The sequence below is a fragment of the Sphaerodactylus townsendi genome, linkage group LG10 (assembly GCF_021028975.2).
Source record: "Sphaerodactylus townsendi isolate TG3544 linkage group LG10, MPM_Stown_v2.3, whole genome shotgun sequence".
Taxonomy (NCBI): domain Eukaryota; kingdom Metazoa; phylum Chordata; class Lepidosauria; order Squamata; family Sphaerodactylidae; genus Sphaerodactylus; species Sphaerodactylus townsendi.
Window position 1 is genome coordinate 36,311,726 of NC_059434.1, and position 25,144 is coordinate 36,336,869.

At 41.6% G+C, this 25,144-nt stretch overlaps 1 protein-coding gene across 1 annotated transcript in view; it reads left to right on the top strand.

The window, feature by feature from the left end:
• The window catches only part of GLRA3 (glycine receptor alpha 3), an 89,715-nt gene that overhangs the window by 39,804 nt on the left and 24,767 nt on the right, over positions 1-25,144 (top strand). The window contains exons 3-4 of the mRNA XM_048509008.1: positions 6,336-6,403; positions 20,883-21,106. Of these exons, the coding sequence (XP_048364965.1) occupies positions 6,336-6,403; positions 20,883-21,106 (292 nt within the window). The remainder of the gene's footprint in view (positions 1-6,335; positions 6,404-20,882; positions 21,107-25,144) is intronic.

Genomic DNA, 25,144 nt, shown 5'->3' on the forward strand with positions numbered 1-25,144 from the left:
AGCTTTTAACTAATGGATAACATTTAGTTTAATCCAACACTGGTGTCTGTGTCGTCCTTTTTAAGTGAGGCACCAAAGTCCTGATCTAACTCGATCCCCATGTGTCTGCTATTCATAAATACTGAGATGGGAGATACTCAACCTCCAATATCACTTCTAGTTGTTCCCTCTGAAATACTCTGTGAAGTCTTTCTCGACAGAGGTTTTAAGACTTTCAGATAGTAGTATTATTTTCCCCATATTCCTTCAATTATTTATAGTCAAGAACATTGTTTTCCTACTATTGGCTTTCATGTGAGAAAGCAGCAGCAGCAGCACTAGATTTGCTTATCATACATGACAGACTCACTCATTATAAATTTGCTTTAAAAGCTTCTCTCTCTTTTTTTCCGCCTATGGCACAATGGTGGCAAAGCACCCATGTAAGCATACAGTGGTCCCATATCTTTATTCATTCAGACATAATATAATGGTTCTTAATGGTTCTTCTTCTTTGTGGGGTTGTTTTCCTCTTCACACATTAATTCTCATTTATTATCCCAGAATACACTTCCATTTAATTTTCCTACAACTCAAATAGGTTGGAAATGGACATATATTAAAATTATACTAAATGTACATTAGAATTCCTTAAACTCTATCCAGGGAACTGCAAGCTTAATTCTGCTTGCAGAACAGCATGTTCTGTCTTCTCGCTGTCTTCTGCATTTCCCATCCTCTTCAAAAAGGTGCACTTGGGATTTGGGGAACTATCAGAAAAAAGTACAGATTGCAGCACAAAGGGCTATAGCTCATGGGGAAAACATGAGCAGATTTAGACTTCTTGTATAGGTAGAAGTGCTTTTCACTCACAAAGATGCTACTTTGGATCCAGCTCCTTTTCCTTTGATCTATTATATGATATTTTCCCCCTCAGAACTAGTTAGTTCTGCAGCTAAGAAGGTGACTTTCTGAAAAATAGATCCAGTATGTTCATGGCAGGCTAGGATATGGAAAGAGCGGCTGAGATTTACCTTGGATGCCATTGCTGTCTGGGGGTGGGGCAGGGAGAGAGGCAGGCTCAGTGCTGACATCCGGCTGTTACCTAGCTTAACAGGGGGAAGGATTTCTTTTGGAGTTAGCAATAGTTACCTAGTTTAACAGTGGGAAGAATAGCTCAGTTGTGCAAATACGTTGGGGAAAGAGCTTAGCTTGGCAGAGCAATGGGGAGAGCAACAGCTTGGCAGAGCTTTGGGGAGATAGCTTGGCAATGCGAGAGGAGGCTAGGAGAAGATCTTTGAGACTATGGAAACAGGAAAATATGGCAAGGAGCATTCCGCAGAGTAACACAAGGAGTCCAAATCAAGTTTAAAATGTTTATATAAATTTGGTTTCAAGCACACATACAGTAAGATATGCAGGCACATACACACAAGTTCCTAGAGATATAAAAAGGTGAGAAAAATAGGTTTAGATGATAGAAAGGGAATTGGGAGGCAGCAGGGTGATACATTACCTAATGGTTCCAATGCAGCAGACGAAGGAGAAGGCAGGGACTCTATGCCAGCACAGAGATCCCATAGAAGAACAATTTCGTGTCTCACACCAACTTGACCAAGAGAGGTTCAGGTTAGAAATGAGCAATGAGCTTAATGTGAGCAGGACTTTTATAGGGTGGATCGCTAGTTTGGTGGGAAAAAAAGAGACCCTTTGTTATTACAGGTTTTAAGTTTCTTTGCATCTGTGCTGGGTTGCAGGGCTGAGCTAATTAGCAGCTCTATCTATTATCCTAAACCAGGGGTAGGGAACCTGCGGCTCTCCAGATGTTCAGGAACTACAATTCCCATCAGCCCCTACCAGCATGGCCAATTGGCCATGCTGGTAGGGGCTGATGGGAATTGTAGTTCCTGAACATCTGGAGAGCCGCAGGTTCCCTACCCCTGTCCTAAACCCAGTGGATTGGTAGCCAATTGTTCTCTTGATTACATTAGAAACACCTTGAATAGGTGGCCAGCAGAGTGAGTCTCTGGCTATTGTAATTTAGCTGAGGCAGCGAGATTAAATCAGGGATGGGAGCACTTAGGAGGTTTTAGGAACAGCTGAAAGGAAGGAAGGTTGCAGCATCTCAATTTAAGGGATAGTGCACATTTACAACTCTATCAACTGTAGCTCTGGCTTGGGTGTGGACATCAAGGAGCAAATGAGTAGATTTATTTTTTACTGACTGTTTGCCATTTCTTAGGCTTGCTTTTAGCCTATTTTATCCTGCGCCACACCATATATCTGTTAGCATTAATATATCAGAAATATATCTCACATATATATTCTATCCATAAATATCCCGGTTTGGATGCATGTTTTAAGATGTGGGGTGGAAGGGGAGCATAACACAGCCCAGCAAGGGGCTGGGCTGTCCAGCTATCAGCACAGATGACATGCCTGGAGGAGGCAGGGCCATGGCTTTATATGGGCAGGCAGGGCCATCCCACGCCTCTTCTTGTTTGAGCACCAATGGCTTCTCTTCTCTCTCCCTCACGTCACCTGGCTGCTGTTTATCAGGCCACATGGAGCAGTGGAAAAACAGCTTTTTAGCTTAGTGCCTCTGGGCAACAGAAGAAGACCTGAATTGAGCAGCAACAGACTTGCAGGAGCAAGCATTTGGGAATTGGTGAATTGTGCCCAGCAGATCGCAGTGCAACCTTGAGTGGCACGCAGAAGAGGACAATAAGGGGGCTGCTGCAGTAGCCCAGTGATAACAGAGATCCCCCCCCTTTTTGGGAGCTCGAGCAGGAGATGCCAGGGAAAAGAGCAAAAAAGCCCAAGCGTGGCGAAGGAGCACTAATGGCAGGAGGGAACAGCATGATGGTAGGGGCAACCCAGTAGAGTGCCCCTCCAGTCCACAGGCAGCACCAGGTGCCTTAAGAGCAGGGGCAAGCAGCAGTACCAGGGACGGCAGAAGCACAACTGACCCAGCTCACCAATAAAATGGCTGTGGCCAAATGTTACCCACACAATGGGTTTCCTGTGTCTCCATCTGCACTCTTAGACCACTTCATCCCCTCCTCACGTGGCAAGTCCAATACTTCAACTCTAAAACTTTAATTGATTTTAGTTTTTTAATAAGCTAAATGGCTCAAGTATGTCATGAAAGGTACAACAGAGAGGAATTCAAATGGCAAAGATTGAAAATAGCTGCATCTTGTGAGTATGTTGTAGCTTTTCACTGCACAAGATTGTCATTTTGCAATGATTCCACAATGCTTTTATCTTCATTAAGAGATAAAAGAAACAAATGCAGTAGAGAGTCTTTTACAATCCTTGTTGAATTGAACACCAATGGAAAGGCAGGCCTGGACCTGACAGCAGACTGCAGCATTATCTGCTAGAAAAAAAGGTGTCCAAGTGGTGATGTTCTTGTAATTTAGAAAAGATTGCACAAAGTTCATTTGGCTTATGCCAGATGAAGTAAAGGCTGTGGTGTAGGAGCAACACAGCAGGAAACTCAGAGGCAATGGTAGCCTATTGAAATGAAAGAGCTAAGACTGAAATAATTTTGCATATTGCACTGTAAGGGCAATAAAGTAGCAAAGTACAGGGTTCAAGAAGCTAATAGAAAATCTAAAATATAAGACCTGGCTGAAAAAGCTACAGCTAATCATATAGAGGCAGGGAAAATAAGTCTCTATGCAGCATGCCAGGCAATACTGGCATGCTGAATGAAAGGACTGGCAAAACAACCCCAAACCATGTATGTACTAATGGACTTTAAATTAGAATTGTTCCTAACAGAGAGCCAGTGTGGTGTACTGGATACAGGGTCAGACAAAGGCCCACTCCGCATGGGCCATAAAGACTGGCATGATGCTGATAAAAACACAGTTGTAGAGAGGAGTTCACACCGCTGCCACTGCTGGAGGCCAGATGCAGTGGCCTATTCCCCCCACAATGGTGTTTTTTGAGTCTTTTGAAAAACGGCAGTGTGTAGCTAATGCTGAGCAAACAGCACAGAGTACACATGGCTGCTTTTCAGCGAGCTGCTTTTTTTAAAAAAACCTTACCCCTCTTCCCTGTGTAGCTCCGTTGGGAGAGGGGATATGCCTCCTGCCCTCTACCCCCTTGGCTGAACACAGGGAAGAAGAGGTGAGGTTTTTTAAAAAAGCAGTGCGCCTCCATGTGCATGGACATCTCCATGCACACGGCCACCAGTGGAGGCAGCTCCAGGGGCTGCCCGCACACAAGTGCATGAACAGGCCCAGGGCTGCACCGGTGTCATGTACACCAGTGCCCCACTGCTCCCGAAGCCCATGGGGAGTGGGCTAAAGACCCTAAGTGACCTGGGTTTGAATTGCAACTTTTTCAGTGGAAGCTTACTGGATGAGCTTGGGCCTGATCTACCTCACAGGGCTGTTGTGAGAAAATGGAGGAGGGGCAAATGTTTTAAAAGCTGTTTTGAGTACTAGCTGTGGAGAAAAGCAGGATATAAATACATAAATACAAATGCAAAAACCTTTCTGACCAGTGGATTTCAAAAAGAAACATTATTAAATGTGAAATAGACACTGTTGCTTCTCCAAAAAAAACTACTTTAGGTCAATCCCTAACAACGAAACTGTTTTTATTGGTGATACATTAACATATCAGAGTAAGTCACAACAACTGCTGAATGAACGCTTGACAATATTTCTAGATCAAGATCCAGCAATTGCATTTATGTCTAAGCTAGAGCACGATGAACATCCCAAGTACTCCATCAGGTCTATGTACTCAAGGGCACACATTACTGTGCATTGGTCATCTTCTGCTACTGAAGATATTATCAGTGCTATGGCTGTTGTGGGTTTTCCAGGCTGTGTGGCTGCAACCTAGTAGTTTTTGCTCCTGATATTTAACCCACATTTGTAACTGGCACTCTTCCTCGGCTTCGTTGGCACTGGTCTCAGACTGGTTGCTGGAGGAAGAATCTGTATCCTTGTTGTCCCCAACTGAAAGGTTCCCCAGATTTGCAGGGACCATACCAACCCATATCCTCCTTGGCCATTCCTGTCATTGCTTTTTTGAAGGGGTTGTTCCACCCCTCTGCCTCCCCCAGCCTATCAGGTCCCTCTTGTACCCACCCAAATCCTTCCCTCATCCCCTCCCTCCCAGGACTCCTGGGACTCCTGGGATTGGCCCTGGATCTTTCAGAGCTCTATATCAGTGGCTGCTTACTCTGAGTTGACCCTGGCTCCTCCCCTTGTCTCTACTTCCCACACTTTCCCCTCCCCAGGGCATCTAGAGTCTTTTTCCTCCTGGCTCACCACTCATGCTCTCCTTTCCCATCATGCCAGGTCAAGTCTTTGGTTTTTTCCATTCCCTTCATCCTGGGTCAGGCTACTTGCCGCCTACCAGCTTGCCTCCTGCACACCTGAGGCTTCCTTCTTGTGGCACCCTTGCTACTATCCTCATAGATCACTCTACTGTACCTTCCATTTGGCCCATTCCCAGTGTGCTTTCCCAGGCTATAACCACATCGTGTTGATGTTTGCCAGGCCATCTGTCCTCCAGAGCCTCTCCTGCTGCCCTAGGTAAGGGCTCCAATGCCCAGGCCTTCCATATCTCTTGGCAAATACATTGCTAAGAGAGAAGAGTGAATTAACACTTTTCAGCAAAAGCCTGATGGAGAGTGCTATTCTTTGGAGAAATATCGTTCTATCTCAAGCTGTACCTTTCAACATGAGAAAGTAACCCTACAGATAGTCAGCGCAACTCCCGTAGAAGCAGAAAGTGTTCTGTCTTTCAGAATTTTAAGAACTGACTTGAACCTGTTAACTGCCAGTCATCTTCAAAACCAGCAGCATTAAGGTGGGGCAATTTTTTTGGTACCTCTCCAAATGTTTTGTGTTAAAGCAGAAAATATGTCTAGACTGTCTTTGACAGATACCTGAGGGAGTATGTCCTTTTTCTTCAACTTGACAACTCTTGTCTAACTTGTCAAGGGTAGTAAAATACAATTAGATTTAACTAAAAGAACAGATCTATTGAAACCCTGTCACTTTTAGTCACTGTGCTTGAAGGCTGCTGTGTATATTGTTCCATTGAAGGAGACAAGCACACTGCCTATTATTAAAGCATAAATTTAGCCAAAGGTGTACTGATCTTTTCTTCAGATGTTGGGAGTTCTTTCTTGTTTAGGAATAATACCTCTAGCAACTTGGAAAAGGACTGATAATTGTTAAAAACAATGAAATCTTTAACATGTTCTGCTTCTCAAAAAACCACGAACCTTTGCTTCATTTTTCTTCTACCTAGCATATTTAGCCCAAGCTTTTGTTTGGTATGTGCCATAATTGCTTGATAATTTTTTTAATTTTTTTCAGGACCTCCAGTTAACGTCACATGCAACATTTTTATAAACAGTTTTGGATCCATTGCAGAGACAACCATGGTAAGATATTATATGATATTTCATCTCATTTAGGCAGCAATCCTATGCTCAAAGTCAATAGGGAGTAAGCTCCACTAAACTGAGATCACATATGCACATAGGCTGGGCTGCAGATGAACCAGTGTGATGTAATAGTTAAGATCAGGTAGACTTTGGGCCTTTCCCCACTCCCTTCCATCCCCCCTATGCCGCACGCTGCTCTCAGCGTGCGGCATCCCAGGCGTGCGCCCTAGCGTCCCGCTGGACACCCTCAAGGCTTCTGTGCGGGGGGGGGGTCGTCAAAAGGCGCTTTGTTCAGAAGAGCTTGGGATGCCGTGACGCTTCGAAGGGCATAATTTTCTTTGAGTGGTGTGAGCGTCCGGGCTAAGGCGTTGGCGCTGTGGCCGCCCCTGCTGTGGGGAGGGAGGAGGAACCCCGCGCTACTCTCCTCAAGTAGTGCGGGGCTTACGGTAAGTGGGGAAAGGCCCTCTAATCTGGAGAACAGGGTTTGATTCCCCACTCTTCCACATGAGCGGCAGACCCTTATCTGGGGAATTGGATTTGTTTCTCTGCTCCTACAGATGAAGCTTGCTGGGTGGCCTTGAGCTAGTCACATGTCTCTCAGAACCCTCTTAGCTCCACCCACCTCACAACGTGTCTGTTGTGGGGTGAGAAAGGAAAGGAATTTGTAAGCCACTGTGAGACTCCTTACGCTTGAGAAATGTGGGGTAAAAATCCAAATCCTTCTTTTTCTAAGGGCAGGCAGATTCTAAAGAAAAGATAATTGTTTGTTTGATTGATCTGTATTCTATCCTCTCCCAACAAAATTTCAGAATGAAGGTGATTAACAGTTTAAAATACAATCAAATAAAATACATGATATACAAAATGCAATTTCAACTGCTCCCCTATCAAGTTAACAATACATAACACAGATAATGAATCAATGAGGGAGGGAACACTGAAGGAAGGCAGAGCCCAAAATTCAAAACAACCGAAAGAATAAGAAGACAGGATTGTTGGATTAATCACCATATTCAGGAGCCACATGTGCCCTTCCATGTATTCACAGAACTCCTGCATAAACATGTAACTCTTTTCAGCCCATGAAAGTTACAGTTCCTATAACTGCCCCTTTGTCACATGTGAAGTCTTCCTTGAAATTTGACAGCTATTACATCAAGATTTATATAATACAATTCAAATCCTAAATTCCATTTTTAAAAATTATTATTCAACTTATATCCCACCCTGCCCCCATAGGGCTCAGGGCGGTGAACAACATTGATATAAACAACAGGCATCGAGGGTCATCATCAGGTCAACGAGCAACAATAACACAACACTACAGAGTAGCAAAAACTTCAATATTATCAGTATTCTATAACATAACTGCATAGAATAACAATATAAAATTATAACTTACATATTGATAGGTAAACATTACACATAAAACAAAATCAGTAAACATAGTAACATAGCATCATTAACAGCATCATAACATCATTGAACATCATTAACAAAATGTCAAACCCCACCATGAAAACAACCTGAATACATAAGATGCCGACTTCCAGTACATTCCAACAATCAAACTACAGAACATAATGACCATAACGACCCAAGGCTAACCAACCAAGCAGGTCATAATAGTGTCAATACATAAACTAAGCCTAGTAACTAACCAACATAAGAAGCAATCATATTGCTAAGTCGAGTACTTAAGCTTCCCATACCTAACATCTATCACTAACGCTATTTACTACAACCAATTAACCAATTCACTACCTAAGATATAACACCTAAACTGACTAGAACAATCAATATAAATAACACAGTATAAGATCACTAAACAGCTGCAAAAACCCAACCCCCCTCACAGTCAGCACCTTCAGTAGGTGACAGCATCCACTAAACTCCATCCTCAGTAGAGTGTAACATTCCAGCGGGAAGAGCAACCATCCTGCCGGCGCTGCCATGTTATAATTGGGCCACACCCAGACTCTGCACATTCCGTGGAGGGCCCTGCCTCTGGCCCTCACTGCTGCCTGGGAGCCTCCAACAATGAGCAGATGTACCCCAGCCCAGCACTCTCTCCGCCAGTGGGCTGCTGCCCCCACCTTCACGAACCCAAATTTTTATGATGTTTATTCCCACAAAACTGTGTGGTGGTAACAGTGGTGGCAATGATTCAGAAAAAGAATTTACCATTTCTAGTCAGAGAGTCAACATGGTATAGTAATTAAGTCTGACAAACTGTAACTGGGTTCAAATACCCACTCCTCCATGTAAAGCCTGTTAGGTGACCTTGGAGCAATCACAGTTCTCTCAGAACTCTCATTTCATGAGAAGGCAAGCAATGGCAAACCACCTCTAAACATCTTGTCTTGAAAACCCTACAGGGTCACCGTACATCAGTTGTGACTTGAAAAAACACATACACACACACACAAACAATCAGGGTTCCATAAATGTTGGCAAATTTTCTTTTGCCCCAATCCCACCTCTCCCTTAACACCTTAAATGAGTCAAGGAAATCCTCTCTCACCCTGCCAAACATTAGATCATACCAGGGGAGAGATTTCACTGCAAGTGAAGCAAGTGAATGCTCTTTTCCTCCTTCGAGTTCATAAAAACTGGGAGAAATAATAGGGTCATTTATGCAGTTCACTAGAAAGGCTCAAAAACAGTGAAGCACAGACAACACCTGATATTAAGTGAAAGGGGATTGCTTTGTTCCAGGCATTAGAGAAATTCATAAGCACCAAGAAAGACTCTCTGGCTGTTTCTGCACAGCCAATTACAGCGTTGTGCCGGTGTTATTGGCAACACTGTAGCAACTGAGCGTTTGCATGGGCAGGCACTCATGGACAGGTAGCGCATTGTCTGAACCGCAGTGCTTCGCATGGCTGCACTTTGCAAATGGTGTTTTTTTCCCAGGTTAGATGTCATGGCATTCGGCACCGGGATTGGCCAGTGTGGGCCGCCATTGTGGGGGGTGGGCTCTGCGGACCAATTCCTGGTGGGTGCTTCGCACAATGCCAACTGCGGAGCACCATTTTTGAAAAGGTTCACTTGTTGAGCGATTTTCGAATACACCATTGTGGGGCTGCTGGAGCATTGCTGCATCACTGCAGTGTCATTTCTACAGTGGCAGCCATGCAACTTCCCCGCCCATAATGTTATTTTTACCATCGTTTTACTGGCTTTTTTGACCCATAGGGAAATGGTCTCTGATTGCCCTCAAAGCTCACTGCAAAATAAAGAAGCAAACATGGCCTGTTCTGCATATGCAAAATAATACACTTTCAAACCACTTTAACAGTTGTTTGCAAGTGGATTTTACTAATCTGCACAGCTGCAAAGTACATTGAAAGTGGATAGAAAGTGCATTATTCTGCATGTGTGGAAGGGGCCATAGTCTTCCCAAGGGACCTTTGAAACTCAGGGAAGAAGCAGTTTAATTCATTCTCCTTGAGACTGGCTGTGCAAACAATCAGAATCAGCAAGGAGTAAGAGACTGACTCCTTGCCACAGGCTTCTGTACATGCTTTGGACCTATAGAGAGAAGCTTGCACCAAATAACAGACTCCCCTTCTTTCAGGTTTTCTGTAATACACAGATGACCCAGAAGGAAACATTATCTCACATCACAAGGTCAGTTATATATGGTAGTAATTTGGGACCATAAGGAATCCTGCCCCACATTCAGGGATGCAATAAACTCTGATGTACATACATGGCTCCTCTGTGACCAATCTTCCCTGTTCCCATCAGTGGAAAGAGAAATTCCATGTGCATAAAACTGCACTGTCCATTGAAGTAAGTGGAGAGGTAAATACACGAGAATTTCATCACAACTTCTGCAGATAATTGTGGAGGACAGGATGCTTGAATGAGATAAGAATGTATTTTGTCAGATGGAGGAAGTCCTAGGGGAAAGGGTGAGGGAAATAGATATATGTTGAGGAACTACTTTGTGATCACACCAACTCAGTGGTTTCCAAACCTCAGCAGATTGCTAATGCTAACACATTTTGAGAGCCAGAAACTTGGCCATCTAAAATTGAAAGATGCAATTCAGCAGACATATGCAAACAGCATCATTTCCAAGACCCCTGAGTACAGTCAATAGTACACTGCTGCATAATTTCTCCTTTACATTCTTCCCAGTACATCAGATTTAAGAATTGACAAGTAAAATACAGGCTAGTCAATGTTCTGTAATGGTTTGCTGGTAAATTATGCATCAGTGCAGCTCAAAAGAAGGCATTCTTGTGGTCAGCAATTATCATACTCTGGTGGATTCCAAATATAAATATAACATCTTTAGGACATTTAAAAAACCTTTTGGGGAAAAACTTTGCACAGCTCTCTTCCCTAAAATGACTTCAGCCCATTTTATTTCTCGCAACCCAGGTTTTCAGAAATCACTAAACTAGGCTGAAGACATTTCCTGCTGCTGAATGAACACAGCAGGCAGAAAATGCTTTATTTCTCCAATCCAAACCTCTTAAATTTTAATTTTTGCTGCTCACACTCACCTTTTTCTATGGTACAGTAGATTCTCTGTGAAGATTTCCCATGGTGTCTTCTGCTTATAGCTTATCCACACACAATTTCACTGTAAAAAGTATATGAATAAAGTTTGCTGAGCCTCGCTATCCCATGCATGTACATTTTTCCTATTTTCATTTTGTTTTGAGGGGGACGTCTGTGAAGCTATGATGACATGATTAGAGAATCTACAATATGTGCGCATTTGCATCGCCATTCACTAATGCAATATACTGCAATGTAAAACAATACATACAACTCTATGGTGACACAGTCACCCTAACACTAAAAAACTACTTACTGAACAACACCAGAAAAACAAAACAGAACAACTACTTGACTTCCTGCCAAGGAGCCCTTGCAAAATTAATCATTAATATTGTACAGTTATTACTGATATCTAGACCAGCAATTCGCATATAAAAAACTACATATATTTCTATCCTTTGCATATAAAGAACACACATGGTATAACCTTATTCTCTAACTAAGGCTCATTCCGCACATGCAGAATAATGCACTTTCAAACTGCTTTCAATGCTCTTTGAAGCTGTGCGGAATGGCAAAATCCACTTGCAAACAGTTGTGAAAGTGATTTGAAAACGCATTATTTTGTGTGTGCGGAAGGGGCCTTAGTTCTTGGATTTAAAGGCAATTAACATATAAATTCTTCAACATTTAACACACTAAATAAATACTTAAGATTGCTGTCTGACATTTTAAAATTCATATCTAGCATTCTACTTAGTTTTATTGATTTTTATTTGCATTTCAACTATTTCATTGGATGTTTTTAAGTAAATTTTTAAATGTTTTTTTTAATTGTAGAACTCTTTAGCACTTGTTGCACAAGGGATTCTCTGTGTTTGACCTCTGTGTATAAAAAGAATTCCTTCCATTACAACCACATTAACTTAATTTGTTTCTTCTTCAGGGTATCCACTAAAATAGTACAGCTTTTTCACGTCTGCAGGACTCTCAATGGAATTTCCTTCATGATTATAATGTTTTTGTCATCCATCTTAGACTTTCGATGGGCCTCCATAATTTGATCTACAGTGTCTTTTGCATATCTCGACACATTCCCTGTGATTTTTGGAGTTCACTCTATATATCTTTTCCATCTTTTCATCCATCTCTTTTTCTTGTGTCATCATAAAGTTGGCCAGAGCCAAGGCATGCTTCTTTTTAAGATTCTCTTTCCCAGGGTTTTGGCCTTCTGCAACCTTTCTCAATCTTTGTCATTGTTCCACCCTTTCCTCTGTTCTGTTATTCCAATCAAAGAATAGCTTGTTCATGTTCAGAAAGAAGATTCTGTTTAAACTGACTGTACCCCCTTTTTAAAAGTCTTTGACTTGCTTCTTTAGTGCCTTTATATCTTCCTCCAACTGTCCAATTTTCTTAAGATCATTTTTAACTTCTTTAATATCCTTTAATAGTTCAGCCATTGTTCCTGGTATGTTTTGAATGCCAGTTTTTATAGTCTATTACTAATTGTAGATTTTATAAATTTGAATTCATGGTTTGAACATTGTTGGAAATCTCTTGGTAGTCTGCCTGAAACTAACCTGTTCAAGTAGCCATCTTGGACGACTAGATGTCACTGTGCAACAAGACTCCACGTGTATAATAGAGTTGTTGAAGCTGTTATTTCTTTCATTTATCTTTCTATGGTTCAGCAAAACTTCCTTTATATTGTTTCTTTTCTGGTTTAAACCTGGCCTCCACCAGCTCTAGAGGACCAAGATAGTCAGCTCAGTCTTATTTTTATAGCTACAAAACAACTATTTATCTTTGATTTATTTCTAAACTTCTCCTTTAAAAACAGCTTCTTATTTTTTTCTTCCTCTTTTAAAACTTTTTGTTTATTATAATTCCATACCTGTTAGAGATATCTTTCCATTTTTGCTGGCTCTATCTGCAACAGATCCTGGACTCTTCTTATTGGTCTCTCATTTACTTTCATTTCTTCCAAAGAAAAAGCAAAATCTCCAGCAGGAAATGGTGTCAATGCTGCTGACTCGACTTCTCTACCCCAGCAAATCACTCTGGCCCTTTCCGCACGGGCCATTTATGGCGCCTTGGGGACGGCAAAAATGTCATCCCCAGGGAGCCGTTTGCACAGGTGGTGCTGCTAAAATGCAGCAGCGCCGACCTGGCTCCCCTCCCCCACCCCCAGGGTGGCGTCAGGCTGCCTCGCGCCGGCCTCACCAGGGGCCGCTCACACGCTGCTGTGCGAATGACCCCCATCCCTCCACCGGCAGAATTCCTGCCGGTGCAGGGGTGCCTTTTCCCCTGTGCGGAAAGGGCCTCTGATAAACATCTCTCCCATGTGATCCCAATGGAGACAGTCCTGAGAGTCAATGCAACTTCTTGTATCTCTTCTCTTAATCTGGGGAGGCTCGAGACTCCTTTTGAGTAGACTGGAACTTTGGATCTCGGAACAGATTCAGGACCCACCATCTTATTTCATGGCTAAACTGGAAGTTAGGTACATAACTGATGGTCTTAAGCACTCCAAGAGAGGATTCAGCTTTGTGCTCTTACTGTTTTTCCTTCCCCAATGGTCTTGCCAAGTGTCCACGTTACCAAGCAGATACATCTTGTTTTGCAACTGTAGGGACTTTGCTGCTTGACAACATTCTCTCTAACTAGGAAAAAAGGAGTCAACTGTTAAATGACTGTTCTAAAGACACAAAGACATCATATGCCTGACAGATAATTCAGGTGAGACTTGGAGATCTCCCAGAATTACACATGAATCTCCAGAATACAGAGATCAGTTCCCTGAGAGGTAATAGAGTTTCTTATACTCTGCTGAGGCCCCTCCCCTTTCCCAAGCCATGTCCTCCCCAGGCTTTGCCCAAATCTCCAGGAATTTCTCAAGTCAGAGCTGCAACCCAAATTAAAACACCGAAGCCAATGATATTGATGACCCAGCTGCAGGTGTAACTGCAGGTGTAAAGGGAACATTGTCATTTCAGGGTTGCCAAGTTGCCAGTAGAAAGTGGCCTGATCTGTTCTTATGTCTTTCACAACAGCTTGATATACATCAATTGGCAAGCAACACTTTTCACAGTACAACGTTAAACACCACTGCTTGTTCATGTCTACACACTAAGCTGGCATTAAGAGCAGAGCTACTGTGCCAGTATGAAAAGCTAGAAGGCTTAAATTGTTCCAGTTTCATATTTTTGTAAAGTTCCTTTGGCTTTTGAATGTTAAAGTAGGCTAAGGGTAAATCATAAACCCCTCTGCTGGAGGCTAGAAGTTGCATTATACTGATGAATAGGGATTAACAGGAGTTCAGAACAAAGTCATCTAGCTATCAGGTTGAAATTCACACCCTTTAGGCTAAATATATCCATAGAGATGGGTATAGCGAACACATTTGGAAAAACAAAAGCTTTCTTATAGTCTTGTTTTCGGCTACCCAATTTTTCTATTGTTTTCACTTAGAGAATATTTCTTGTGATCTCAGTCTGTTCAAAAGTAAAGGAAGGGGTCTGACCCAACAAGGGCAGCAGTATAAATATACATGATCACAATAGAAGACACTCTGCATACAAAAATTGAATTGGCAGGGTGAAGTCATCTGTGAAATGTTTACCCAGAAGCCCATGAGACAGGTGAAAAGGGGATACCATTCAAAATTTATTCTCAAACAAAAACTGAAATTAGAGAAATTGTAAGCATAAGCAGATAGTGTCTACCCACCAGAAGAGGGCATTTTATATAGATGCTCATCTGTTCCTCCCGAACAGTAACATACAACACTCAATAGAGAACAATAACATACAACACTCAACACTCAAACATGAACATAATTCTTACATGTTTTGGCCTCAGTTCACCAGGGGCAGAATGAGGGGAAACTGCGTCTGGAGCATGCATACACCCTGCACCCCTGCCACACTCCCGTCCGCCCCCCACTATGCCTCAGAATGCTCCCGCCACACCCATGCAGCAGCATGTGCCCGGTGTGTCATGCACCCCCCCATCCCATTGGTGCTACGACACCTCAGTTTACTCTTAGTTATTTTGAACACAAATGTGTGCAGTATACTCACCTTGGCTATAAGAATTACTCCTGTTTTCTTACCTGTTTCCAGCCTTGAACAATTGTTTGACAGGCTGAAGCTTAAAATGTGTTATGATCTGATAACTGTGTCTCTTTAAGTGGTTTGTTGTTCTTCTGGAGCTTGGAAATATTGAAAGACCTTGAGTTAATCACCTGCTTTGCATTCAGAAGATTCTAGGTTCAAGCCCCAGTAACCACAATTAAAATAATAAGGTAGCAGATTTTATGTAAAATCTCTGTCCAAGACCCTGAAGAGCCACTTGAAGCCTTGGTAGTATAAGGTTGTTTCATTTTTTTAAATTCCCCATCTGCTTTGGCGGTGAGGACCTGGTAAATTATGCCTGTTATGGGAGTTCCATGTTTTTGGCTAGCAACAGTTTTTGAAATTTAATTCTCAGGCATATTGGGCCCAATTGGGACCATGACACACAAGGAGAAAGGGCTTAAGACTTCCCCACATTTCCCCAACCTGAAATGTCCCAGAGGATCTGCTACCTGCACTGAGGGGAAAATGTATGCTTTCCAGGACTCAGAGGCAGACCTGGACTCCAGGACAATCTTTACATTTTAGGATAGTGCACTATTGGTGCCCTATAGCAATCATTTGCAAATGGATTTTCCTAAGTACACAAGGGAATCTAGTTATGAATTATTGTTTTGGTGTACCAGCTGTGGGGTCAATACAGTCAATGATGTATGGATGCAGCCCTAGAAACAGTTTTTGTGATTAAGCCCTGGTTTCCTTCAAACCTTTGGTCAGACATTCCTTATTAATATAGTCATTAGTCAAACCTTTCCTGCCTACTGAAGATAGCTTAATTGGCATGAGTGCATAGCCTTCCTCTTTTTATCCCCATATCCATCTCACGAAGTGTAAAATATTATGAGATACACCATATGGTAGAGCCAAAGGAGATGCATTTTTTAGAACTTAAAACAGCATACTGCCTGTCCCCATTTAAAATTGTGGGCGTATTGTACTGAATGTAAGCATAAGAGTTTGCTCAAGCAGATTCAACATTTTTTGTTAATGGGAAGGTAGTATACCAATATCAATAAATAACAGAAAGATGTATATTCTCATCCATTGTATTCCGTGAAGCTCACTGGGTGATGTTTGACCATTCACCGACTCTCACAGGTTAAAACAATGGTGTGATAAACTGTGTTCACCCCCCTGAACATACTGGAGGGAAGGAATGAAATGCACCAATACTAATGGAACAAAATATTAGTTTAAACCTTCCAAGAGTTCCTGTACAAAAATAATAAACAAAACAGACACTTGGCCAATAACAAGCAACAACAGCAAAAAAAAATCAAATATATTTGCACATCTAGATAAAAAAGTATCTGTTCTCTGCCATGGTAATACATTTTCTGTGGGTCTACATAAAAAGTGTGTGTTATGTATTGGGTTACAAGAATATGCCCACGCTGATAGAATTGCAAGTGACAATTATTTTTAAAACAATTTTGATTTCAAGTTACACTGGCAAAGGTAAAAGAAGCCCAGACCTCAGTGGATGATTATCAGAAATCTAGACAGTGCACAAAATGGTTTTTTACTCCTTCTGCCATAGTACTCAATGCCGATCATAAAGATAACTCTGTCTTTGCATGAAGGCACTGAGAAGTCTCTCCTATTATTTTTCAAATGCAATTAGAGTTCTGCAGTATGTGTGAGTTTTTTTCCCCCAACAGTTTGCTGAAGTTCATGTAACTGGCACAAAAATATGATCCAAGTCCTTGTGAATAATGGAACTCAAATAAAAATTGCTCTCTTTTTCAAAACTAGATAAACATTTCTAGAACAATGCTCAAGGAATACATAGCCTGATGAAAACATGAAAGCAGTGTATGACATGTTGTGGTGGGGGAAAATCCATGCTATTAGAATTGGGGGGAGTGGTGAAAATAAGACGGCTAGTGTCATAATGCCCTTTTATAAAATGTTATTGCTTCTGTATTTTGAATAACATTTCCTATATCAAAAAGGGCATCCAAGAGGTAGGAAAGGTACAAAAAAGCAGGAAGTGGATAGAGACCATATTTTCTTCTTCTACAACACTAGTAGGGTCTTTTAACAGATTGTTAGCATATTTTGTAGAAGAAGAAAATATTTCCTCAGGCAAAGCTTCATTAAATTATGGATGTCATTGTCTCAAAGTGTGGTGATGGTAGCCTAGATAGGTTTTTGAAATGAATTAACATTTGGTGGGAAGGGAAAGATGCATTTTCCTTATTCTGTTGATCCTTCTGTGTTGCCAAAATATCATCATTGAGAGCTGGTTCACACCTTCCCTTTTTCACAAACTGAGATTAAATTCAGAATGCACCAAATATTTTCCCAGTTAATTTTTCAAACCAAAGATACAGCTTTGTGGGAGAAACAAAGGGGTTTTTTTTGTAATTAAAAACTTTTAAGATTTGCTGCTTCAGTAATTTTTCTTAGTTAGGACTGCCTTCTTAAAGTGATCCCAGCCTATTAGACATCACATACTGAACATGTTGTTACCACAACATTCACTCTACAATAATGTTACTGAACAAAAACGACCCCCATTGAAAGTAAAATCAGTGCTTCTCCCACAATCACATAAGATTGAACTATCAGACCATGAACTGTTTTTGCTCTGCTTCAACAGCATGAGGACTGACACTTTCCTCCGCTGCAGGGAATCATTAGAGTCTAGTAATTGCAATGAGGATGGCAAATGGGGGATGGTTGATGTTTTCTATGCTAACACATGGTTGATGTTTTCTATGCCAGCAGCATGGATGGCTAATGGAGAGCTGTCCTTAGTCCAGTTTTCTGTTACACTACAGTGGATCTCTCAAAGTAGTGTCTTAATAAACACTGCTTTTAATCCCAGCAACTGGTACAGTCATGAGTGTTCTCATTTTACAAGAAGTTGTATAAATTAGAACATTGTATGACCATGTCTTTGCATTGAGTCTCTGCATCACGTTACATTAAGCACATGTTCCCTCTGCATGTTCATTCAACATCCAGATGGAAACAGTGGGACATGGTAAACTTATCTCTGCATAATCACCACTTGTCTGCATATTGCAAAGGGTGCATCTTTATATATATTCCTTTTCTGTGACTGGGAATGCTGCTTTGTGCACATCCCAATTACAGGGAGGGCACTAAATTTTGCACTGGGATTGGAGCCAGCACAAGAAAAATCCTGGGGCGACCTTCAGTAAATGGAGGCAGGGAGAATCCCTTCAGAAGCACAAAAATGTCGGGCACAGGTGGAGGGTGAAATTGACCAGAATGCTGAACAGTTGGGTGGGGAAAAGTGTCTTTCTTCCTCTGACACCTGTGCTGTCAGGAAAACAAATGAGAGATAGGTTTTACAAAAACGTCCCCAAAATGTCCTATTTTGGATGTTCAGAGTAAAATTAGGAAGTCGCCTCTTTTTCAGACATTACCCAGATGTCTTTTTTTGTGCTAGCTATTGCTGTACTAGTAACTGCACCTTTTCTTCTGGTCATTTTCTCTGGTAATCTGCTCATCAAGAGTTTCTCTGGTCATCTGCTCATCAAGAGTTGGCTAGCTGCTGCCCTCTGTAAGAAACAATTTTGGTGGCAAAGAGAATGAGCCACTCCATATACTTTGCCCTTATCAAACACATATATTAGAGTGAGTTTAACATGCATGTTTTATAAGCAAATATGTGAAACACACTGTGAATTATTTCCTGTATTTTTTATTATAGTATGCAATCCCATCAAGTTAGGTTTAGAAAGATTAATATTTAAACTACTCAGGGGTGTTGACATGGAGCCTGTGTGCTCATTCGGGTTTGAACAAATGTTAATGAAATTAGATCAGAAAATGTTGGCAGTTTTGTTCAAGCAGTTCAAAGTACTACTCAAAAGAAAAAGAACAGACTCAAAGGAGCAAGCTAGTATTTAAGATATTCTTGAGGCAAAGAATAAAGGGCAAAACAAAGGTAATGGGGAAAAGGAGAAGAGATTCCTTTCAGAAAAAAACAATAATTGTGCATAGGCCCATTCCTTTTTTAAATGAAAATCCAAGGTCCTGTGATTGGATGACCTTGACAAAACTAATATGACTGTTGTGAATTACCCTAGTGACAGGGCTGCCAGTTTTTGTTATGTACCTCACACACATATATGGAAATGACAAATATTCCTCACAGACCACTGATTCTCAAATGAGTGCAGAGATAACTTTGCTTTAAAGCTGAATTTATACCCCACAAAAATTAGCAGGATCACTTCTTTGGTAACATTACGCAAATCAAAGATATTGGCAGATGCTTGAATGCTTTCGCTGAACATGATTACCAACCCCGAGGAATAGCAGGAGAATCTCTAAATTCCTGAATGATCAGATTTCAATGACCATCATAGGCTTTACTGCAGAATGTGCCAAAAAATAAAGATCGCTTAAGGGGGGTTCATTCACTGGCTAGTTTCTAAGGACAGTGGAGCAGTCAAAATGCATTAGGCAAACCTTCACTCAAGACAGTTGGTAAATACTCTCTGTCACATACAAGACATGTGGGGCTGTGGGGCAAAAAAGAAGGGTAGAAATATTTAAGTGTTGTACATCCCTTGAGATTTTTAATGATTTCCGATGAAGAGAAGGAATAGTGGAAGTAATCATATAAAAATATAACATATAAATTTCACTAAGTCTTGCGTTGATATTTGTAGCTCATGATTTCCACACTACAGACACATACTTCATATAATCATCGGTCTACAAGTAGGCAAATCATTAACAGGCTTCAACTTCACAGTGGTGGTTCTACTGTTGCCAAATGTTTATTTATATGATTTAAACTTATTTTTAATGAGAGGGACTTAAATTTAATCATGGTGAAAATGTTAAAATAGTAGCTTACAGCCACCAGACAACTGGCCAGACAATGGATGGTTTCTCTGAACAACCCAGGCTATGTTTGCAAAAAGGCATTTCTTCACAGACATTCTCTGTTGCTCTTGATTGTCTGCATGCTTTTCCCTTTCCTGGATGTGCCAATGCCATTTATAAGCTGTTTGGGAAAGGAAGCTTTTTATGTTTGTAACTATGTTGTATGCCATAGATATCAATCCAACAGATACGTGGAGAGAGGTCATATTAAATAGTATTTGAAACAAATACAAAGCAAATAGAAAGATTTACCACTGGGGAAAACAGTGGTAAAAAAGGTCAAAATAGCATGGCCTCCTTAGTTTAGTCAAAAGTAAGTAGTTTCAGAAAACTAGAGTAGATCCTTGTTCTAAGAAGACATTCCCATCCCTAAAAAAATCAGGTCAGGATTCAAAATAGTGGTGAAGTGGCCAGCTACCAGGATGCACTCAAAATTCATTCCATGGTCCTGACTGAAAATGTCACAAAGACTTATGTTTCCATATTATTCAGGAGGTTAGGTTCTCTGATTACAAAGTCACAACATGAATAATTAAGGTACAATTTAATAACCTTCTTAAACTAATGCAAGTTGTTCTGGAAATGTAATTGTGACGTGTGTTTACACAAAAGAATACATGCTCAAACATTTCAACTTTATATTCCATCATGATTGGTATTTGAGAACAGTGGTTATAACACATTCCAAGACTAGTATTTTTCATATAATGGATTTTAGTTCAGTTGTGGTCACTGGCACGCTAGAATTTCTGTATCTATGTTTTAATCTTTAAGATTCAGTTGAAGGCAGCTAGCTTGCTAAGAGCATAAACTTAAGAGTGTTATGCTGATTAAAAAAAATAAGATAGTAAAATCATTGGCAAATATTGTTCATGGTTAAATATGAGTTAAATAAAACATAAGTTATCCTGGATAAAACACTGAATACTTTTGCTTTTTTTTAGGATTATCGAGTGAACATCTTTCTCCGTCAGAGCTGGAATGATCCACGGCTTGCTTATAGTGAATATCCAGATGACTCTTTAGATTTAGATCCCTCTATGCTAGATTCTATTTGGAAGCCTGATTTATTCTTTGCTAATGAAAAGGGTGCCAACTTTCATGAAGTAACTACAGACAACAAGTTGCTACGAATTTTTAAAAATGGGAATGTTCTTTATTCTATCAGGTAAGTTGTAAAAGAGGATCTGACTTTATATAGGAACAACAAAGTTATGATACACTCTGTTAGGTTTTTTAAAGTCATCTGTAAAGAATATTGTCAGTAAAATAATTGAAGACAGATTCTATCATATCTTTGAACCATCCCCAATGTTGTCATTGCTGAGTTTTCTTTCAGTGGACTCTATCCAGTCTTGGCCTTTTTTTTATTTATATCTGTTACATTTTTAGATGGTTTCTAGAGGAAATTTCCATCTCGGAAGGATTTCTTCTGTTACTATCAAGTGTGTCCCACTAATGGAAGCAGTCCTTATGTTCAGGAAAGACTGTTTCTGGAATGGAACCATTGGAACTAACCCAGTGTTTTTTCAACAGTTATAGGATTTAATCCAACCTGCCTCATCATTATTGAAAAAGGCCGCCATTCGCCCAGGGTGCGCAGCTGCAGCGCAGCCGCTGGCTTCTCACGCTTCGCCTGGACTGTAAGCGGAAGTCGGGCGCTCCCAAACCACGCTTCCCTCAGCATTGTTTTTTGGGAACGCTGGTTGAGCTGGCTGCCGCGAACGGGCAGCAGCTTTCCCAAGCCGCCTCTTCCCCTTCACTGGGCGATTTCATTAGTTCCGCTGCTCCCAGGCGTTCGTCGCCGAGGCCTGGGGACACGCCCCCTTTGCCCTGCGACCCTGGAGCGGCCGCGCAGGGCAGGGGGGCGTGTCCCCTGGCTTCGGCGACATGCTGGAGGGCCGCGGGACTGGTAAGTCGCCCGGACGACGGCACAGCTCTGCGCCGTCTTCCCAGCCGGTTCCGGGACCATCCATGCGGACGGTCCCAGCGTCGTCGGGTCGGCGTGGGTTACGCCAACCCAACCCCTTCTGCCTCCGTGTGGAAGGGGCCTATATGACAAAAGTAATTGAATGAGAACTGAAGGAGGTTGAGTGGAAAAAGCTGGGTGGATGCAGCACATAACCTTGGAATGACAATATTATGGAAATAAGCATGAAGAATTTGCCATAATGTTTCATATTAGTGAATCTACTGTTGTCTATGCCAATAAAGGCTTGCTGTGCTATATTAGTGAATCAAAGTTTTAGATGAAACAAATTTCTTCAATTTGGTTGCAGTTCTAGGGATGGCATAGTGAGTAACATTTAGATTCATAGTAAGTGACATTTAGATTCAGTGTGCTTTTTCTTATTAACAATGATTGTTCACAAAATATTCCAATTTATCAAAACAATGGGGATATGATTATTAAGCCATTTAAAATTAATTGAAATAAACAACAGCTGTGTAGAACTGCATTTTTCCTAACCACCATCATGTTATAGCAACATAGCAGAGTCAAATTAATAAGGATGATGAGAACTGAAATATGTTCAGGCATGTCTGAATTAGACAGAAACTGGAATAATTTTAATTGTTGTTCAACCAAGTATGAGATGTAACTGAGCCAATGTTGCTATAACACTTTCAATTCATTGAAGAATACATGAGCAGAACACTAGGTTGGTGTGAAGATCCTGAAGAAAGATCTGTGTATAGATGACTGCTCAAGATTGACATGCACCAGATCTCTATTCTATCATTACTCAAAAGAGAGAGAGAGATGCATAATTCCTTTGAAGGAGATGCCAGTTTCCATTTCTACTTATTTGGCTACCACCAATAAGACATGGATTTAATGTTTAAGTCAAACCAGATGTTATCTTTCCCATGAAATCTTTCGCATTTTCAAGTGTTCTCCACAGCTACACAGCAGTTGTGTCATAGCTATAATGGGGACATCTGTGGACAAATGCCCCAGGCTCCCCACGATGAGTCACATGGGGGGCGGAAAATTCCCCCACACACCCCTCCCCCTTCCTCTTCCCCCTCCTCCACCCCACCAGCCTGGCAGAAGCTTTCAGCCAGCTGCACTTTGCCCATTTTCATCTGGCTGCTCTTTGCAGCCGGCTGAACTAAGGTAAGTAAGTTTCCCACCTACGCCTCTGCACAGAAGCTACAGGGAACTGCTGCAAAAAGAGAGACAGAGTTCCATAGTCTAATGGCACTGTGAATGGAGGAAGAACTCCTGCTTTACCCTCAAAACTGACGTGAGGAGGGGGATTTATTTCATCAATTTTGCTATTTCATGTGCACAGATATCCATGTGGAACAGCAAAATCAGCAAAATCACTTTTTCCCCCTCAGTGCTGTTCATGTGAGAAAACTGCTTCTGAAACAGGAGTCCTTCTCCCCTTGTGGTGCCATTACAAGCCTGTTGGTTCTCCTTTTGTTTTTGGCGTATTCCACACAAGGCAAATATCATGGTTGAAAGTTGCAATACAAACCGTTTTGCGGGAAGCTTTGCATAGCTCCTGTCTCCAAAAACAAATCAGCCCCATTTTATTTCCCTCAATGTGGGATTTTCAAAAGTTGCCACACCAGCAATCCTTTTGCAAAATCCTGGGTTGGAGCCACTTCCGCATGAACAGTCAGGCAGGAGATGCTTTATTCTCTTCCTTCCACCACACCATCCATGGTCAGGGGTAGGCTTTGTCAATACCCTAGAAATTCTGTAAACTTCAGATTTATTTGGGCATAAAATTATCTGTATGCCCGAATAAGACAAATAACATATTCGGATATACCTGAATATTTGGGTGTACCCGAAAAATTCAGGTCCTTCTGGGTTTTTTTGTATTTGGGGGGTGTTTGTTTGCGTTTTGGCCTGCAGGAGGTGCATTTTAAAGCTAGCAGCACTGAACTTTCAGGACATCATTTGGAGATTGTCCTGATGATACCAACCGATTTTGGTGAAGTTTGATTCAGGGGGCCAAAGTTATGGACCCCCAAAGGGGGTGTCCCATCCCCCTTGTTTCCAATAGGAGCCAACAGGAGATGGGGACTATTCCTTTAAAAGTCCATAACTTTGGACCCCCTGAACCAAACTTCACCAAACTCAGAGGCATCATCAGGACTGTCTCCAGATGACACCCTGAAATTTTGGTGCTAGTAGCTTTAAAAATGCGCCCCAACAGGCACCCCAAGAAATTGTCCAAGATTCTATACTCTGCAGTGGCTGCATTGTACCCAATGGGGAATTGGTTGCACATTTTTGAAGATAGAGGCACCAGACTTCAAAGGTGGCTCCAGGAGGCCCTCCTTGTAAGGCTTGGTGAACTTTGCTTCTGGGGGTTCAATTTTATGGACCCCCAAAAGGCTTATTTTGTTTCCCCGCTCCTATACTTGAAGCCTGCTGGCTGAGTTCTCTCAGAACTCTCTCAACCCTGCCCCCCCACCACTTCCAGAAGCAAAGTTAACCAAGACTGGATGCTATTACCAGGAGGGCCTCCTGGAGCCACCTTGAAAGTCTGGTGCCTCTATCTTCAAAAAAGTGCAGCCTGCACAGAAATTCCCCATTGGGTACAATGGAGCAACTGCAGAGCACAATCTGCCAGGCTCTTCAGCAAGTTCTATGGTGGGTAATTAACTTTTCCCACCATAGACTTCAATGGGGCTTGCTGACTTTGTGCTGGAAATTTGGGGGGAGGGCTCTGGGGGGGGTGTTCTGGATAGGGGCACCTGATTTCCTGCAGGGCTGCTGGTGTGAGTCTCCTGAAAAGAACCAGCCAATTTTGCTAAAGTTTGGATGGCTGGGCACTTGTTCTGGGGGCATCAGGTTCACCTTCAACTGTGTGCACATAGCATTTGCCCCTTCCAAGCTTGCAAAGTTGGCTGGTTCCTTTCAGGAGAAAACTGCATAGATTTGGATTCTAGTACAGCGTTGCACGTATTTTCCATAGGTATTCCTCCATACAACTGTTTTTACCACCACAGATTTAAAAATATAGAATGTATTTTTTCTTGCCATAAAGGATTGGCTTTCCTTATAATTCAGGAGATTTCTGCAGGCAGAAGGCAACCCAGTAAATCGTTACAACTTTTAGATGTTGTAAGAGATGGAATAGTGTTAGCAACTGACACAATGTTACAAGCTTAGGCTGTAGATTCTACAGTATGGCCAAACCCAAATATGAATTGCCTTGAGTGAAAAACATAAGAAAGT